The following is a 20834-nucleotide window of genomic DNA, read 5'->3' as shown; positions in this document are numbered from 1 at the left end:
AAGCACATAAGAGAGCTGAAGAACAATACCGATTTTTTTATTCAACCTGAGGACCTCGCTTCTAGAGAATGTCTAATGCTGACCGTAAACCTAACTCAAGCCTTTCCTAATGCTGCTGTGAATGCCAGAAACACACTTCCCAAGCCAAAAACCAAACCAAGCTTCGTGATTGTAAATGTGCATCACAGCATTAGTGAAGATGAGATAAAAGCTGAGCTCCTAAACAACAACGCAATGAATGTCAGCAAAGTTACACGAATAACAAGCCGAGCAACTGGCCAACCAACAAAATTAATTCGAGTCATAACTGATTCCAATAACCATGTTAGTGCAGCTCAGAAACATGGTGTCAAAATAGGTTGGCAGCTATACCGATGTGAAGCAAGCCGTGAACCACCCCATGTAATGCAATGTTTCAAATGCCAACAATTTGGTCACTCGGCAAAAGAATGCAGTAATGCTACTCGATGTCTTCGCTGCTCGCAGGAGCACAGTGTTAAAGAATGTACTGTTCAAAAAGAAAACGCTAAGTGTTCTAACTGTGGCGGTGCTCATGCGACAGTTTATCGCGGTTGTCCGGCCTATCAGCAGAAGCTAGCTGAGGCTTCAAGAAAGATAAATGAGAATAAATACTCTACTGCATCGAAAAACTTGAAACCGCAAACCAACGTTGAAATGCCGCCACAAACTGAAAAAATAGCTGTTCTTGTAGCCGAAGTCTTGAGCAAAATACGAACAGTTCTAAATACCATGTCCTATAGTGATATAATAAACATTGTCTCTAACAGCGCCTCACGCATCTTCAATGAAAAAATTGATGGTCAAAAAATACATGAGAGCATTAAGAGTGCAAATGCAATCCCTGTTAATTCAATGCCGCCTAACAACACATCAAACAGCCAAAACTTTAACCAAAATGGATAAGCTCAAAATTTTGCAATGGAACTGTCGAGGTCTAAACAACAAAATAAACGATCTCATTTTATTCCTAGCCGAAAATGACATAGACATAATTTGCGTGAATGAAGTGAAAAAATGGCAGAAAACCAACCATCTTCGTAATTATGTTGTTGCAACAGAAACTTATACCAACAGTCATCATGGCTCTCTTATTTTAATAAAGAACAACATCGTCATAAACCGAACAGAACCAGCTGAAAAAGAGAACGATTGCAGCGGAAAAACACTGGAAATACTAAAATTATGCATCACGCTACCGTATTTTGGAGACTTTTGGATAATATCTGTTTACAATTCACCTGGAAAACCACTCTCACTAGAAAAAGTATTCTCAGAAAGTATGACAAATGTTTTTGTTTGTGGTGACTTCAACTCTCCCCACCAAGAATTAAACTGCTCGTATGATTCTGAAAACGGTGAGAAACTCCTGAATCTAATAGACAACGGTCATTTTAAACTCCTAAACAACGGTCACCACACATATCAGTCGTTCGACGGAAAAAGTAAAAACATGCTCGATTTACACTTTTGCGATAGTACAGTTTTTAGGAATTTTAGTAATTTCGAAGTCTCAGAGGATCTGGGAAGTGACCATAGAACCACAATCACAACGTTTAACCTCAATATCAGCAAAAAATTTGAATTGAAATCGGAAATTGACTTCAGACAATTCAGAGAAAACGCTAGAAAATCGTATAGATCATCGGACCTTTGGCCTGCGCAGTATCCGGGAAAGGATGAACTAAACAAGTTTAGCAGCAATCTGGTTGAAATAATACACAAATCGTTGGAAGACTCCTATGTCAACAAAAACAAGCTTCCTTACAGTATTGAGACACAAAAATTGATAAAACTGAAAAGGAAAAAGCGAAGAGAACTCAAAGGTGCAGTTAACGATGAATTTAGGTCTCTAAAAACCGAGATAAATTATCTGCAGAAAGAAATCAAACGATCAATCAGGCAATCAGAAGAACAAAAAAGAGCTAAAATTCTGGCACGTGCAAGAGACAAGGGCAGCAAAGGTTTTTGGAGAGCAATAAAAGAACTAACAAATGACCACGAGTCAAAACAAAAAACTCGCGACTATCCCGATTTAACATATAAAGAGTCGAAGGCAGTCACAGATCATGAGAAAAGCGAGCTTTTCAAACAACTCCTAAAAGACACAATGAAAGACCACACAGCAGTACCAACAGAAATTGCCGAACACAACGAGGAAATCGAAAAAGAAACCAAAGCATTTCTAAGTACAAACGTCGACACCGAGCAACTTTGTATTGTGATTAAAACAAAAGAATTCGATGAAATATTGAGAGTATCGAGAAAGTCATGTCCCGGACCAGATAAAATCAGCTACAAAGTGCTCAGTGAGTTACCACGGAGTATAAAAGCCCTAGCCTGCCTCCTCATTTCTAGTTCAATTAACAACTCGTATGTTCCAGTAAATTGGAAAGAATCACAGATAACAATGATACCAAAGCAAGATAAAAACAGATCAAAGGCTGAAAATTATCGACCTATTAGTCTTACAAATTGCCTGGCCAAAGTTTGCGAAACTGTTGTGAAAAACATTGTCTTAGAACATTGCGAAAGTCTAAATGTATTTGGCGAAACTCAGAGCGCTTACAGGAAACATCGCTGTACCACAGACAATCTTATCAAACTCACTCAGCACGTTAGTGAAGCTTTCCAATGGTCTGAAATGGTTGGTTTAGTTTGCTTGGATGTTGAAAAAGCATTTGATGCCGTATGGCGTCTAGGGTTGATCCACAAATTGAATTCAATTGAGCTGAAGATCCCAATCATTAAGTGGATAAATTCATTCTTGTCACAAAGGAACGTTTACATAAAGATAAATACTAGCGTTAGCGCCAGTTTCTGCCCGACAGCCGGTGTGCCCCAAGGCAGTGTAATTGCTCCCATTCTCTTCCTTATATACGTTAGCCGATTGCCAAAAATGAAAGCACAGATTTCACAGTTCGCTGACGATTTTGCCCTGTACTACAGATCTCGCTCAACACAACTAATTCAAAACAATCTGCAATCATCACTAAATAGCCTTATAGACTGGTGTGACCACTTGAAAATTAAAATAAATCCTAACAAAACTCAGTACATGATTTTTAAAAACCCATCTAAGAAAAAGTCTGAGCTCAATTTAAAAATAAAAGGCGTACCCGTCGGAAAAACACAAACGCTAAAATTTCTGGGTATTACTCTCACTCCTCATCTCAGATGGAACGATCACTGCCAAAGCCTAATAAAGAGAGCAAACAGCAGGTTATTTCAACTGTGGAGACTTAGCAATCTAAACATCAACGAAGAGAGTCTTTTATTGGTATACAAATCTTGGATCCGGCCTCTTTTTTTGTACTCAAATGCCTGTTGGATTGACCAATCCCAAGCACTCATTAATAAAATACAATGTGTCCAGAATAGAGCCTTGAGGATCTGCCTACGATAACCTAGATTTTACAAGGTCCAAAAACTTCATGAAGACGCAAACATGCAAACAATTAGAGAAGTTCAGATTAAACTAGCAAATGGGTATATTAGTCGGGCAATTAAACATAACATACAGTCTGTAGTGGAACTAATTCACAAGAAAAGGCAGTGCCCGCTTAATAATTGCAAAAGTACTCTCGACCACCTTCAATACTAAACAAAAAGGAAAAAAGAAATGACAAACTGGTGCACACTAGCCATCCGGCGTAGGTAGCAGCTCAAAACACTGATGAATGACAGAATGAGGATCGAGCCCCAGTGCATCCCCAATTTCAAGGCCTTAAATTGTTTTCCAAGAAAAATCGGCAGCCGGACTGACATCAGTGGAAAACTTAGGAATTGAATAAATAGGAAGACGAAGACAAAAGTGGGATAACAAGGAAGTGCAACTTTATATTGAAATCTCAGCGAAAAACATCACACGATTTTAATGACTAGCAAACGAAATAAAACAAATTATTAGCCAGTAGCGCAGTTGTGAGGAGCAACGAACACGAAGATCTCTATACCTACAGCTACGGTTCGACTCCAACTTTGTTTATTTATCACTATGCGATTTTGTTTTTCTTTTTTTCATATATCAGTCAAAGCGTTTACTACCTACAGCCAACTCAAAATGATTTAGTATAATTGTTGAAGCCAAGCCGATTGGCGCAGCGGAGAATCACGTATACACGTAACTAACAAATCGAACCGATAAGAGTTCGAATCCGAGAAGTGTCACCTTCCTTTTATTTCCTTCTCTTACTTTTTATTTTGCACATAGGCGTCCTTTTATCCGATCAGAAATATTATGAGTGTATGGCCAGCCGCTCGCTTAGTCAATTCGGGGCCAGACACAACTTAATCTTAATCCACTTCATTCTTTTCATTCTATTCAGCCAGCCGCTCGCTTAGTAAATTCGGGGCTGAACAGATCACCAAAAACACCAAAACAAAAACTAATTACGGCAATTATCAATTTAAACAAGCTTCGTTTCCTTTTGAAATCTTTATTTCAGTCTTTTTACCATCTATTTCATACTCCACTGAATTAAATTAAACAAGAGAAACACTTCATCATCTAGCTTTGTGCTGCGCGCGGTTTGGTTTCAGTGGTTTTATGGTTAGGTCAGCGTAGCACTTTTAATCAAGCACTTCTTGTTTTTCGTCAGTTTTGATTTTTTTTATTCACTTTCCCTTATGAAATTAAAACAAAATTAATTTTAACTTTTTCAGTCCTTTCTTTTCGAACAGAAAATTTTTGCATTTGTTCTCCTCAGACTGACGACTATTATATTATACGAATTAAGATCATTTGTTTTATACTACCTATCTGCTTTAATTGGTTGGAAGTTAATTCGTATTGCGATTGAAAGAGTATTGAAACTATGGGCCATCAAACATGGAACTTAGCGCGGACAGCTAACTCAATATTAACAATGCGAGCGTGGGTTCGAGACTCGGGATGAGCCAATTTCATCCGTCTCAACTTTTCAGACAATTCCAAACTGAGAACAATGAAACTATGATGCCAAACACCTCCAAAAACAGAACAAAACTTAGTGCAATGCACTAATAACGGTTAAAATTCTGACATCCACACAATGAGGTTCGAGTCCCACCAACGTCATCAAACATTTAATATCCTGAAAATTTATTTTTTTTTGTTTTAATTAATTAACAGTACTTGTTACTTACCTTGTGATAATGAAAGTTGCCGATCACACCATCCCTACGAGGCTAGCCATGAATCCGATCCATTATCTTTTTGAAATTCCAAGTTCAGCCAGTAGAAGCCCTCCATGGTGCTTGAAATGGCTGAGTGCGCCGGACGCAAAAGAAGTCTTTAATACAACAGGAACAGAAACTCAGTTTTAACGAGAACTTTCTGCTTCAATACTTCTTTTTTAAACTGAAACTCTTTCTTAATATGTATTAAACTTCTTTTAACGAATGGTTGTACATAAATTGTGTAATTGTGAATTTATTTTGTGCCCAACTTGCAATTGATATTGTACGTTAGGGGTTGGGGTCTCTTGGCGGATCACAAGGTGATGCCGGGGTATCATATAGGTGATGCCCTACCGAATAAAAAAATATATATAAATGGTTAAAGATTTTCAAATAATAGATGTATGATTCTTCGTATTCGTACTAGGATCATATATGATTTCTAGGTAATCATACAAGGATCATATATGATTTCTTTGGTTTCATACAAGGACCGTACTAAGAAATCAAGTATGGACAATATGAAATCATATATGATCCTTGTATAAAATCAAAGAAACTTCAACCCGGGACAATTAGGTCCTCGTCTCTCCATTTCATCCGTTAGAAGATACAACGCAAAACATTATACCAATTTGGGAATCGTTGAATCTTTTTAGTCTTGCCAGGTTGGTGCGTCGTCGTGGCGTTCATTTTTTTTGCCATATTAGAAGAATACATATGCCGATAGGGTGATACTCGGCACCCAATCAGCACATCCAATCTTCCTCGGTTTTCGGAGCCTACCCGACTAATCATGTTGTTCTATTTTTAGATGACACAGTAAGCTTATTCATTTTCCTTTTTCAATTTTTAGCAAAACATATAGCGTCATAATTCCCCCCACTTTTTCAGCTGCCGTATTGTTCGCTTTTGAGTGCGCGTTTGTGTTTGTTGTGTGTATGAGTGTATGCGTGCGTGAGTATGTGTGTATGCTTGTTTTGTGTATGAGTGTATGCGTGCGTGAATATGTGTGTTTGCTAAAAATAACTTCCTGTTTGTTAGAGCAAGCACATTAATTTGTCATAGCTCTTAATATCAACACGCTTTATCCTCACCTACAAAAAACAGTATTTTTGCCTCAACAATTTTACTCATTCTAAACAGTTAAATCTTCCTAACTTATTCCACCTACTTATTCGAAAAAGGCTGCGTGTTTTCTAAAAAAAATATCAAAATTTATCAAAAAAAGTAGTTACTAAAAATGTGTATCCCCCCCCTCCATCAAACCTACCCACCCACCCACACACCCACACACCAACCCACACACACACACCCACACACACACACACATACACACACACAAGCGCACACACACATTCACGCGTTTATACGCAACAACTGACTGATACATGCACACAGTCAGCGTTTCTTATATTTGCAGAAAAAATTACATTTTGTAAAATAATTTTTACAAAATGTAAAAAAATTTGGTTTTACAAATTGTTAATTTTTTTTTACAAATTGTAAAAACTGCTTTTCTCAATAGTACTTCAAATTCTAAAAACAATCAGTTTATCTTACAAAATGTAAAATTTTTACAAATTGTAAAAATTTTTTTACAAAAAGTTATAGTTCTCCAAAATTATTTTAAATTCTGAAAACAAACAGTACATATTACAAATTGTAAAACTTTCATCGTTCCAAGGAATCCTTCAAAAAACAAAAAATGCACAATTTTTACAATTTGTAAAACAATTTTTACAAAATGTAAAAAACTCTTACTCTTGTTATCGTGATACCTGTCTGTCGGATCAACTAATTTTTACAAAATGTAAAAATTTTTTTTTAAATTAAAAAAAACTTGATTCACTATGAAAACAACCTTTTTGTTGATTCGTTTTGTGTTTTTGAATTTTAATTTGAGTTAGCGAAAAAAACTGATTGGTTAATTTTTTCTCTACTTTTCATTCATTCTTTGCTCTTTTTTCGTTTGTGACAAATTTTCTGATAGGACTCAATGCTTTAATTCTTTGTTTTTGTGGATCATTTTCCCAGATTTTGTCTGATTGGTTGGTGTATCGCCTAGCAAGTTGTGGTTAGTTTTGCCTGGCTCCAACTAAGTCATTTTGCTCACACTGTTGCTTACCGTCATTTGGTTGCTCCTTCTCAACTAAAATTTTTGCTTTTGTCCTAGCGTTGTTGTTTATTCGAATAAGCTTTACTTATTTTTGTTTTGCTGCTCTAATCTTTTAGTTTTTACAAACTGTAAAAAATTCAGCTTCTACATTTTATAAATTGTAAAAAATTCAGCTTCTACAGTTTTCAAATTGTAAAAAACTCTGCTTCTAATTTTTACAAATTAAAAAAATTCAGCTGCTGCTTTTTACAAATTTTAAAATTTCAACTACGTTCCTCTTACAAATTTTCAAATTTTTAGGCATCTCAATTTACAAATTGTAAAAACTCAACTTCTACTTTTTACAAATTGTAAAAAACTCAGCTTCTACTTTTTACAAATTGTAAAAAACTCAGCTTCTTTTTTTTACAAATTGTGAAAAAATTCAGCTTCTACTTTTTACAAATTGTAAATTTTCAACTACGTTCCTCTTACAAATTTTCAAATTTTTAGGCATCTCAATTCACAAATTGTAAAAACTCAACTTCTACTTTTTACAAATTGTAAAAAACTCAGCTTCTACTTTTTACAAATTGTAAAAAACTCAGCTTCTACTTTTTACAAATTGTGAAAAAATTCAGCTTCTACTTTTTACAAATTGTAAATTTTCAACTACGTTCTTCTTACAAATTGTCAAATTTTTAGGCATCTCATTTTACAATTTGTAAAAACTCAACTTCTACATTTTACAAATTGTTAGAAACTCAGCTTCTATTTTTTTTACAAATTGTAAAAAACTCAGCTTTTACTTTTTACAAAATGTAAATTTCAACTATGTTCCTTTTTCAGAATAATTTTCAATTCTCTATATTGCTCCTGTTTACAGATTTTAAAAAAGAGGATTACTTCTAACAAGCGAGGGATGTCTTGCTCCAATTTTACAAATTGTAAAATTCGTTCTTTCGCTGTTTTTGTTTTTCATCAGCAAAAAACAAATTAAAGTGATTTCACATTTTTACTGAGAGCTCTTGTTTGCGTTTTTCAAAAAAAAACAGCCTTTCCACTTTATTTCAGATTAACTTGCACTACTACATTTTGTTTCTCATTGGAAGAAAATAAAAAATTGGAGGAGTGTCATCCATTTTATATGCAAAAGCATCTTGGTCTTCATTCCGACAACATTGCTGGTAAGTTAAAGTTTTGATTAAATTACAGTTTGCGCCATGAGCCGTTTTTTAATTTTTTTAAAGAGGAAGTGCTTGCCAACTTTAGGCAGTAGTGATTGCAACGTTTTGATGACAAAATTAGAAAACAGTTTCTTTACGATCGATTTATCATACAATGCGTCGATTGATTGCTATCCCGACAAAACACTTGCGTCCTTCCGTACATCACTCAGCGCGCCTCTAGAACTTGGCGATAATCAGTGGATTGTTTCCCTCTCTAGCATAACTTGTCCAAAAAAGTTCTTCAATATCGTTGAAGGTAAATTTGACTATATCAAATGAAAACTTGGCATCTACTTATCAAATTGTCGTGTTCCTAAAGGTTTGTACAAAAGCGTGTTCGAATTGATTGATGGCATGGAAAAAGGAATCTATTCATCTAGAGGACAAGAATCGATAAAAGTAAAAAAAGATTTTCAGTTTTTCCCGAGAAAAGAACTTACGTCCAAAGGTGTTGATGTACTATGCGAAGGAAAGGACTGTGTTCATCTGACAAATGTTTCCGATGATCTCATATACATATTAGGATTAGAGAAATCTCCGTTGGAGACGCATAATAAACTTTCCTCCGGAAACAAACCACTTTGAAGATAAGCCAGTTTTTCCAACGGATATCAATTTGTATCATCTTGCTTTTGTTTATTGTGACATTATTGAGCCACAGTTTGTTGGCAATACCAAGGCACCCTTATTAGGATCTTTGCCTTTATCTGACGCAACTCAAATTGGTCCTGAAAAAGTGGAGTCCTCCATCACAGGCCGTTTCGGATATCCAGCTGTATATCGTCACTCTTTTGACAAAACCAATCTAAGCTTGTCGATAAAAACTATATTCACGATATTTTGATTGAAATTGGAAGTGATACTGGGAAACCGATACCTTTCACGGGAGTTGGTCATACCTACGCAACACTTTTCTTTCAAAAAATTAGTTCATAGTTTCATTGCTTGCAATGATTTAGAATGGCGCAGTGGATTAGAAAACGAAAAGATCAAAGTGACCTCGAGCTGCAAAATGCACAGCCTTTCACTGGAGTAACGCCTGCTGAAGATCTTGAGGTATCAAAACTGGATAACGTGTGGGACCTGGATCCAAAAAACAACCGATTTGTCAGAATCGGGCTCAGAAAATTCAAACGAGCGTATACGCTTACATTAAGGTCTTCAAACTAACAACTACGGTTGATTCAAAAATCAATACAATATCTGATAAATGGACCAGACAATCGAGTTTATTGCTCACAATGGACGAATTGATCAACGTCACAAAAATTATTGGTAGTGAATCCAGTGAAACCTTGACCGAGACAGATTTGGCACTGCGGGAGCCTTTTGAGTTGGCAATAACTTCATCCCTTGAAGCAATTAGATGCAAAAGCGCTCCTGTTGAAGGGAAGAAAGTGAAGACGAAAGTTGTGGAAGTTGAACACAAATTAAATGGCGAAACGATCGGCGACGAAGCTGAAGTTTACACTCAGTCTCAAGTTGGGGACGACTTTCCCGAGGACTTTGCTATCCCTGTTACAGAGGATGTATCATTTAAAAATGAACAAGAAGCAGATATTTGGCGATCCCCAGTCAAATTCAAAGCTAGCCAAAAAGTGAAAGGAGCAATTCTTCCAATTTGAAAAAATTTTAAATCGTCTGAATGATATCACACAGTTTTGGTTCAACTGATTGATTGGCTACCAGATTATTATTCTCCTCTCCTTGATCAACCTATATACAATATTTTTGTATTCTCTCGCTACTATTTTTTAATTAAAAAAATTTTTTTGCAGCTTTTACTCGTCATCTCATTCCAGGCATTGTCGGTTCCTTTTCAAACCTTGAACAAGCTTATAGTGTTGTGTTTTTTAGACAAGTATCAATGACTTCTGTCAGTTCTGACTTCTGAAGCAGTGAGTTGCGAAGCAATTGACTTTAGTCGCGGCCATAATCTTGCTGTGAAGCTGGCACGTTTGACAAGGCAACCGGACGGTTTTCATGTTACACTGGAGGATGATGAATTCTACCCGGATTGAAATCGAAGAGTCTGTCGACGACAACTCCCAACAAGCGAGTTCTACCACTGAAGTTGTTGACTTGGACAATGAAGACGTTAATGACGTTAATGACGAGACGTTAATGACAATGAAGACGTTAAAAGTAAGAACCTTTTTGCTTCAAAAACACCTCATGTTTTCAAGGATGACATATACTGTACTGTATTGAGATGGGCAGTATCGAACCCTAAAAATACAAAAAACAAATCACTTCGATAATTTGCTGAGCCTCAATAATTTTATTGTGTTTTGTTCAGGATAGTGGAAATGTTCAAATAACCCAGATAGCGCAAATATTTGGGATTGACGTAGTTAAGGAAGTTGTCAGTAAACAATCAAATCAAATATCGTTGGGCAATATGATACTCAAAGCTGTCGCAGAGGGTCAATGTGATGATCCTTATGCGAAGTTCAAATATGTTGCAACATGAGAAGAATTGAATACGGCTTTTGACTTCATGATAGCTAATTTAAAGAGCCTACCTCTCCAAATAAACATAGGTTCCTCGGAGACAAATAACATCAAGCGTTATTGTTGGATGCTTGGTTTTTTGTACAAAGCAAAAACCGATCTGTTCAATGACAATGAAGACGAGAGGCGATCAAAAGTATATAAGAAACTTTGTATGAAAATGCTGTCATGCTCGAATGTGACTCTTGAAGACTTGATTCTTCGCTGCCAAACCATAGCATTGCAAAATGTTCAACCTACCATAATTCATTTTTCTTGCGCTGATTTCGTTATGTCTAAAAAATTATTGTACGCTTTTTCTTCTTTCAAATGTGTATTACTTTTCATCTTATGCTAAGACACTCAGTCATTTATTGACTATTTAGTTGTTTTGCTACCAAATTTTTTTTCTGATTCTTAATTTCAACGACCAACTGCAAGAAGCAAGTTTATTCAAAACCACCTTGTCTTCAATAGTATTATGATGAATGATTAGAAAAAAAAACAAACTCATTAGAAAAACTCATTAGAAAAAAAAACAAATGTTCTCACAAGATCACCAATTCAGAAACTTCTCTGTTTTCAGACCACAAAATGCAGAGTGGAAATCAACCATGTGCAATGTCCGACAACCGGCCTTGCTCAAAAGAAGTTGAAGTTTACGAAAAAGTTGAGATAGCTGTTCGTCAACTGGAGCTGTCACATCAACCAATTACCATTTCGATAGATAACGGATCATGTACATGGATAGAAGCTCTAAGAAACCTAGACAGCACAAAGGCTTTTTTAAATGTGCTCTACCATATGAGAATCGTCAGACTTTTCGCCTCCTTATTTCAATAGAATCGACTGAACAAGACTCTCGAACAAATTTATCTGAAGTTGGCGGATTGTTACAGAAAAATTGACATGCACGATGACGCAAAAGCACTCAGCTTAAGAGCGTTCAGTTTATCGCAAGAATATAGACAGCGTAACCAGGCACAGAAACCAGCGACGATCCCAGATTGGTTATTCCTAAACTAGATTATAACGTTTTTTCGAACGTTTATAATTTTCGTTTGCCTATCTTTCACCTTCAAATATTATGTATAGTTCACAGTGTTCTTACTGATATTAAAGTACTTTAATTAATATCCGGGTTTAATCTACAGCTTTTTTGAGAGGAATAAAAACGTGTCAATTATTGGACAGACTTTTTTTCAAAAGAATTGAATGATATCTTTCCAATCAATCGTTAATCAAACTTGATCAAACTGATTTTGTTGTTGCGGTTTCTAACGTATTAGCTGCGTTTCAGTGAAATGAATGTACACGCCAGTGCATATGAAAGGGTTGTCTATCTTGACAAACGTATTGCGGCCTGGAACGATTCACTAATGGAGGCAAGTGAAGGCATTCGATTAAAAGAGATGAGCGATGTGAAGGCGGTGCAGCTTTTAAAAGGCCTCAGAGACGAAGGTTTACGACTTCATTCGCTGCCAAATATCAAAGAATTTTTGACTGGTTTTCAGTGGTTCAGCATGACATATCTGATGGAACGAATCTGTCAAAAACTTGGAGAAATACTTCTTTGTCTTGGTGGTTCCTCTAAATCTGAAGCCAAAGAATGTCTTTATATGGCAGCGGTTTTTGCCTGCAAATATGTTCAGAAACCAGCCAACATATGATTATATTGTGCCTTTAACTGTTGCTTTCAAATAATAAGTAAAACTTGCTCCAATCTTTTACCACCCATGCTTCTATATTTAATGCCGCTAATCATTTTCCAAACAAAACTTTTTTCTTTTGTCTTTTCTGATAAGCTCATTTTTTGTACTCGAGTTTTCTAATTATTTTATGATGACAAAATACTTTGTTCTTGTCTCAATTTAAAAAAGAACACGAATTATGTCTAACATTTTTTTGCTGTTCGAAATTGATGACTGTTCTCTCTCTATAAACCACACAAACAGACCGTCGCCTAAAACTAATAATTGAAGAATCAAGTTCTAAATTTGATACCTGTTTTCAGACACTGATCATGTCAAGTGAAGACACACACAATAATGGCAACACCAGCAACGCTACTGTAGCAGAAGCACCAGACCTGAGCTCAGCTAGTGGTTTTGATCCCTCAACTTTTTATCAAATAACACGAACACCGAAAAGAAGAAGCTCCTTACAAGCGGTCAGTCGCGACTTCGAGGTCAGTTTTCGAGGTATTGAAACACAAATTGACAAAGTCAAAGACATTTTTAATCACTTGATAAATTTCTTCATTGAAGAATTAAACCGTGAAAACAAAAATACTAATCACCGCATGCGCTTGGTTCTAAATGCTCCGAGTCTGAGTTACCCAGTTCATATACCTTTTCAGGAAGCGGCTGTTTTTAACATCGATTTTCTGCTAAATGAAATAGAGCGTGTTTTAAATTCAAACGAAGGGTTCGATATCAGTAGCGATATGAAAGTGAATGTGTTATCGGTGTCTTTACCTGCTATGGTTGGCTATAAAACAGGCGGAATTCATAATCGAACTATCCCCGACGTACTAACTTTCATATCACAGAAGCGATAAGTTATATCTATTCATACTGATGAATCAAATAATTGCTTATTAGCAGCACTAGGCGTAGGCATGGCTCTGGCAGATAACGGATTACAGCAGGCAAAGAAACAATTTTCAAAAAAATAGAAACAGGATTTGGAAAAAAAGCAGTTGATATTCAAACTGAAACCGTTTTCAAATTCGGACATTGATTTCGAAAACAGCGCGAATAAGAAATCGACTCTTGGCGATCTCTCTATGTTGGCCAAAACAGCAACTCTAATACCATACAACATAACTGTGTACGATGCAAAGTTCATGGGTGTTTATTTTAAAAGTTTCAACGACGGCCAGGAGAAGCACATTGATTTGTTGTACAACTCAGACGCAGAGCACGTTGAGGTAATCACTTCAAGGAAGGGCCTGTTCAGCGTTCGGTTTTTCTGCTATGCTTGTCATAAAGGATTTTCTAATGTTAAACACTTGTGTGCAGCCAGTTCGTGCACAGAGTGTCGTATGCCAAAGTGCAGAAACAGGGCTTCTACTGCGTTCAAAACTGATTTTTTTGGACAACAGATGTGTTCTATGTATCGTTGCCAAACTTGTGGACTAATTTTGAAGAATAAGCTGTGCTTGGATGCGCATATAACACAACGTATTTGCTCTTATTTCTACAAATGTCCTGGGTGCAATCTTACTGTTTCCCGGCACTTGGCAACCACTCATCAATGCAGCAAAAAACGATGCGTAACTTGTTCTCAATTCTACGATTTCTCACAAGGAAAGAAACACGAGTGTTTTGTACAGAACCCCAGAAAACGGGCACGTGTAGCCCTGGAGACTGATGTTGGTGAAAGAACGATTGTTGATGATGATAACGGAAATTTTAACAGCAAGAAATCAAAGAGGAGTAACCTCTTCAATTCAGTGTCCAATTCTGACGCTTCCTTCTCGCGACATGAAGAAGAAGCAGAGCAAGCAGTGCCAGACAAACAAACTTGGATCTTTGACATTGAAACTGATCAGAGCTGCGAACAAAAGAATGTACACAAACCGGTTCTTCTGATTGCAAAATCATTTTCCGGAGTTGAGAAGTCTTTTGTTGGTTGGAATTCAGTTAACGATTTTTGTCTTTGGTTGTTCGACAACAAAGAGCGTGTCAGAAAGTGCGAATGGTTCATTGCTCATTTTGGAAGTTGGTACGACTTTCTGCCAATCTTGGAGTGGCTATATCAGAAACAAAGTATCATTCCAAAAATTGTTCTGAGAGGCAATAAAGTTGTGTCACTCAAAGTGGAAAATAAATGGTTTATTGATTCATACCTGTTCATACCTATCCCTCTTCGGAAATTTTTAAAGACATTTACTATTGAAGAGACGGAGAAGGGATTTTTCCCCCACTTTCTTACTTCATCTGCAGCTTTTCAAGGTAAAACACCTTTTTTACAATTTCTTCGTGCCCCAATGGACAGCAATGCGGCTTAGTGAACATAGTTTCCGCTGATTGCCCTCACTGCATTAGTAGGAGAGATGACAGACTTTCAAAACTCCAAGGATTAAATTGCACAGCACGGACGCTACCAAGAGAGTGCCATGAAAATTCAAGAGAAAGCCAAGAACCAGATTTTGCCTTCCTACCCGGACAGTTCCTGCCGCGGTGTCTGTTTGGCGTTAATTCCCTAAAAGATACTGAGGAGTTTAATCACTTCATTCAGTGGCATCAACAACAAGAGGTAATTTACAAGGAAAACTTGCTAGTTTACGACTTTCAGCTAGAGTTAAAAAAATACTGCCAGTCAGACGTTGAATTATTGAAACAAGGCGTTACCACTTTTTGACGACTGATTAAGAAAACAAGCAACAACATTGACCCCTTTCAAATAGCATGTACTGCTGCATCAGCCTGTAACTATATATACCGACAACTGTTCATGCCTCCTTCCTCTATAGCGATTTTACCATCAAACGGATATCGGTCGATGGAGAAAACTTCGTTCCCGGCTAATCAATGGCGCTGCTGGATCGAACGTACCGAGAGGGAAAAAAACAGGAATTTTGAAATAATTCTACAAAGCAAACTCTTTGGGTGGTTCTGCTTCAAAAAACGATAAAGAAGTTCGAGAGCAAAAAATTGGCGCGTGCCGTGTAGATGGTCTCATGTTAAAAAAAGAGCGCTCCGATGAACAAGATTGGATCAGCGATTCTAAAGTTGTGTACAGAGCAATTATTTTTGAGTTTTTTGGTTGTTATTATCACGGCAGCTACAAATGTTATCCAAATCGCGGAGAGTTTATTAAGAAAATCTGAATGACTGTGGAAGAGCTTCATTTCACCACTTTTCAAGAAAGATTTCAGTTTCACCAATCTCAAATTGAAAACAAAGTTCCCCACAAAACGACGGATGGTTTAAACTATGTTATTGAGTCATGTCAAAATATCTGGGAATGTCAATTTAACGATTTAGAAGAAGCGGCAAAATTTGCTCCCGTTTCTAACGGCCACTGTTATTTTTCGCAGTTGAAACAACTGGTAAGCAGTAGCGAGTTTTTTTCACCACTCAAAGCCAGAGACGCTTTTGTTGGCGGTCGGACTGAAAATTTCTGCACACGTTGGCACGAAAACAATTGTAACCAAAAGTTTTGTTATATTGATATTTGTTCCTCGCACCCGTATGGTATAGCTTCGTGCCCTTATCCTGTTGGTTATCCGGACTTTGTGCTTGTGGCTCCAGTTTTTGATGAAAATATGTCGGAAAATCCGTTAAGTCTTCAGCGACGAAAAGAGCTAGCGTCATGTTCGAATGATTGCATTTATTGTCAGCCTTTTTTGGAAGTTGAACAGAAAATTTTGGATGAAGAATACTTTGGATTAATCAAATGTCTTGTTCTGCCGCCGAGGAATCTCTGGATACCAATTATCCCTTTCAAGTTTAATGCCAATCTTTTTTTCCCGCTCTGCAGGAATTGCGTGGAAACCACTAGTTCTAACAAATCCCAGCAGGCAAATATCTCAATCGATGGGTCCAATTGCTCGCACAGTGATTACCTTGATAGGCCTTTCTGGTGCACATTTGAGACAGTTGAACTACGATTAGGGATTCGATGGGGCTACAGCGTTATTGATGTGTCAGAAATTTGGTCATGGAGCACTGCAAGACGCTCATCAAACTTATTTCGGGAGTACATAAACACTTTTTTGAAGATAAAAACCGAAGCGAGTGGGTAGCCAGTAGAGTGTAACTGTGATCAGACTGAAACTTGTGGCCACAGAAGAGACTTTCTGCGCGACTTTGAACTCAAAGAGGGGGTTAAACTGAATGAGGAGAATATGGAGCGGAACAAAGGCTTACGTTTCATCTCAAAAATTCTTCTCAATTCTTGTTGGGGTTATCTTGGTATGCGTGAGAACCTGACAAAGACGAGGTATGTCAACAATTACCCTGATGTCGTAAAATACTTCAAGTCTAATTTTTCTCGCGTTATTGACGCAACTCTAGTGGAAGAAGATTTGATGCTTCTTCAGTACCAAATATTGACGATGCGGCTGATATTCCGAGGAAATCTAATGTTGTTTTGGCTGCCTTTACAACCGCCCACGCCCGAAGCATACTATATCAGCATATTTCGAAAGTGAGAAATCCTCAAAACGTTTTTTTCTGTGATACAGACAGTATAATGTACATTGATGAGCAAGTTAGTGGTTTGGATGCTCATAGGGATATACCTATCGGTTCCTAGCTCGGTGATATGACGGACGAATTTCCAAAAACGGTCACGGTTGATAATTTTTTTAGTGGTGGGCCAACATTTTACCGTTTTAATGGACGCAATAATGAAACAGCAGCTGAGTACAATGTTTTTGAAGTCAAAGATCTCACTATTAACAGAGCAGTTGAGAAAACGTTCGATATCGAAGAGTTCAAAAAACTGGTTCTCCTGGTGCACGAGCTACGCTCCCCATTTAGCTCAATGCGTCGTTGCGTTAAAACACAATCGTTGCGTAGCATTCAAACACAGTTTTGCAAAGAAATGACTAAGATAACTTGTACTAAACGCTGCTTCGATACTGATACTGGCTTATCTGTCCCCTATGGTTTCTTATCCAACTTCAAACATTAATGTAGCCAGTTTGCATTTGGTAACAGTAATTTAAATTTTCTTTATTTTTTCAATTTGAAGTATTAATTTCTTTTCACACTTTTTTTCTCCACTTGTTTATTTTTTGAACAGAAATTGCAAACAATGCACAAACTTTGTTTTGTTTTCAGACTATTGAACGCTATGTCTCAAACCAAGTCAGACAGCACTCAACATTGGAGCTCAGAGACGATAACAGACTGGTCATGTAACAGCTATCTAGAAAAACTGACTTGTCACTACATTGCGGTCGACTCCTGTCAAATGAAGAATATGGGCTGTTGCATCAGCGTTGATGGGTTTTTTTGTTGCGGGCGAAAGGACCAACAAAGAGCTGACTTAGATCTATATAATGACACTATTGTCAGCTCTATTGTGCGCGCAAACTATGTTTTATTGTTCCTGTTCATCCTTTCGTTAATTTTGCTATCTGTCGTTGTGTGCTGTATTATTGATGCTACTCATATCCGATGGTCCCGAAAACAGAAAATTCAGTCAGCCGTTAAAAGGAAATCGAAAAATTGACTGGCGACCGAGGTTCTTGGGAAAGGGATTGCGGCGGACGGGCAAACACGCTTACAAGAAAACAAAAATTCATCTGACTTGAATTGCAGTTGTTGCTATGCTACAAGGTGGCAACACGATTCAAATACTGTCCAAACTCTCCAGACTACTGCGCAAGTTCACTCCGTTCCTCCCGATCTCCTGGTTTCTAATGCAAGTAGGGAAAACATGACTGCAGTCTTACCACTGAATGGACCAAAAAAGTGTATGCAGTATCCGGTTTTGTATGAAAGAAAACCCTCTTTACCAACAAGCTCTCGAAATATTTATTATACACCAATTTCCGTTCAGAGAAACAATTCTTTCACGACAATTTCAAAAGACAAGCCGGCAAAGGTAAGTCATTTTGGAGATAATAACCCTTCTACTTCTCACTTTGGAAGCGTGGTCGAGGAAGTGCCCGCCCGAAAAAAGAGGTTGCAATCTAAATCAAATGTAGATGATAACACTTCTACAACAACAACAACTTCGACTTTTTCTCGTAAGCAATTGTATAGTTATGGAGACCTTGAAACGCTAGTATGATTGATGGATTAATCATATCTTGCAAAAGAAGAGGAGCACTTGATGATCATTTTTAAAGCAGAGACTCATGGCTGTCTGTCTGTCTCTCTATGTTTGTATACCATATCTCGAAGTTCTGTATTGTATTTCAGCAAACATATCTGATGAATTAGTCTTGTGGATGACAGTACTCGTTGATTTTTACTGTACAAAAGATTGAATCGAATGAAGAGATAACTGCCAATTTGAGGCAATTTTTTGTAACTGTTAGATTTTTGATAGTTGTAGGTAGATCTAATTGTTTAATTACTAACTACCGCACTTATATGTTTTTTTTCGTTTTCATTTGTTGTTTCATTTGTGTACCTATTATTAACTGTGATGCAGGGGGCACTGATTCCTCAGAGTTATGGTATAGAGTTTTGTCAAGGTGCCACCAGGAATTATGCGCATTTTGTGTTCTACCCCACCAATGATTGTGGGAATAGAGCAACAGAGCAATGTGATCACATTTTTGAGGAGCTCTGTGTGATGCTACGGCGTGAGCACATTGAGTTTGTGATTGGTGCCCATGTCTTTAACTGCCTAAAACAATGCAGTTTTCCAAATGCAGTGTATGTGACACGAAAAACTTCACAGAATCAACATCGTGTTCCAAATTCACCTCAAAGGTGCAATCTTATGTCGTCCACTAGTAAGCACCGGACCTTTGCGAGAACCATCTTCATTTGATGATATACTGTAGAGATGACTCCCAATCATCTACAAGTAATGCCCAACCAGCTACTACAACAAACTGGAGACTTGATGAAGGCGTAGCACGCGTAAAGCACTATTTCAGTTTTCAACTACCGAGCTCAGAGATGAGATCAGGCTTCAAGTTCTTTCAAATACAAGTGTGGTGTCCCTTCTCTGTTTATGCTGCGTTCGCTGGACAAATAAAAAATAAACAACCTTGTGTTCTTGTGCGCCGGGAACAATTCGACTTGTTCAGTTCTACATATGACGCAAATGCTGACTTGAACAAATATTTTCCAAAGAGAGCACCAATTCTCCGTTCCAAGTGCCTGTTTGAACTGCAGATAAAATTCTTGGTAAAATAGTGTTGTGCATATGGACAGCAATTTAGATCATGACATCTTTGGTTTTTCTTAAAACAGCTTAATACATAAATTAAAGATGTAGTATGTATCCTTGACTCAAATTTCACGCGCTCTACGCAACTTTATCCTATTTAGCAGCCTTGCTCATAACCAAAGGTTTGGTCTTTTCAGAGAGAGATTTAATGGCTCTCCTACCAATTTCTAGTCAATATTTTGTTCGCATTTGGCCAAAAGATTCGGTCCTGAATGCATCTTTGCATCAGAACCCGCTTTTGTAGCAGCATATTGAAACCAATATTGAGGTGTTTGAGCGTATCAGCAATTTTAGTTGCGAAACACAAATTCCAGTGAGCAGCAAGCAACTGTTTCTGACAATACAGTTAGACGCATCGCGTGTAGGAATCTTCAAGAGCATTGTTACTTTCTCCGTAACAGAAAAGAATAGTATTTGGGGTTTGAAGCCAGCCATTGACAGCCTGCTTTTTTATTACAATTCAATCTACAATTACCGACAAGCGGCAACATCATATTTGTCTCAAAACTAGCTCCAGAATGCTTATAATCGGTTCGCTCAACAACAACAACAACAACAACAACAGCAAAACAACAGCCAAATAAATTCATCTCAGTTCTTTTGTCCACAGCACGATAGTGCATCGGACGCAACTTTGGATTTCAATCTGCATTGTTTCAACCAAAACAACAAAAACAACAACAACGCACATTTACTTGAATATAATCAGTCGTACGTTGCAGCTAGGTCATGTCTTTCCACACAGCAGATACCGTTTGCGGCTGCCGCTCAAATGGACTCTCATTCGCTTCCAGTGCAAAGTCAGCAACCAGCACCAGTGACATATACTGCTGCACCATCTGCTACGTTGTTGCAGCAGCGAAACCGTTTTCAACAAAATCAATTTGGTAGAGCTGCCAATAACACTCTAAACGTTCGACATTATTGCTCGGCTGATCTTTCAAATCTTTCCAATTACACAATTG

At 37.4% G+C, this 20834-nt stretch overlaps 2 protein-coding genes across 2 annotated transcripts in view; both read left to right on the top strand.

Moving 5' to 3' along the window:
* The window catches only part of LOC142339444 (uncharacterized), a 512010-nt gene that overhangs the window by 379083 nt on the left and 112093 nt on the right, over positions 1-20834 (top strand). The window lies entirely within an intron of this gene.
* LOC142340409 (uncharacterized) lies at positions 1301-9675 on the top strand. Its single transcript, XM_075390985.1, has 2 exons — positions 1301-2391; positions 9465-9675. Exons 1-2 carry the CDS (start codon positions 1301-1303, stop codon positions 9673-9675), a joined length of 1302 nt encoding a protein of 433 aa, XP_075247100.1.

Source organism: Convolutriloba macropyga, chromosome 5 (genome assembly GCF_964194025.1).
Source record: "Convolutriloba macropyga chromosome 5, txConMacr16.3, whole genome shotgun sequence".
Lineage (NCBI taxonomy): Eukaryota > Metazoa > Xenacoelomorpha > Acoela > Convolutidae > Convolutriloba > Convolutriloba macropyga.
The sequence above is the reverse complement of the archived record's forward strand: the minus strand, read 5'-3'. Positions and strand labels throughout refer to the sequence as shown.

What these genes read in the sequence shown, in the direction of transcription:
- LOC142340409 (XM_075390985.1), top strand. Translation starts at nt 1,301, where the DNA reads ATGACAAATGTTTTTGTTTGTGGTGACTTCAACTCTCCCCACCAAGAA. An exon ending in TCTAGTTCAATTAACAACTC is followed by an intron (nt 2,392 to 9,464) that starts GTATGTTCCAGT and finishes GCAATGATTTAG; the next exon opens with AATGGCGCAGTGGATTAGAA.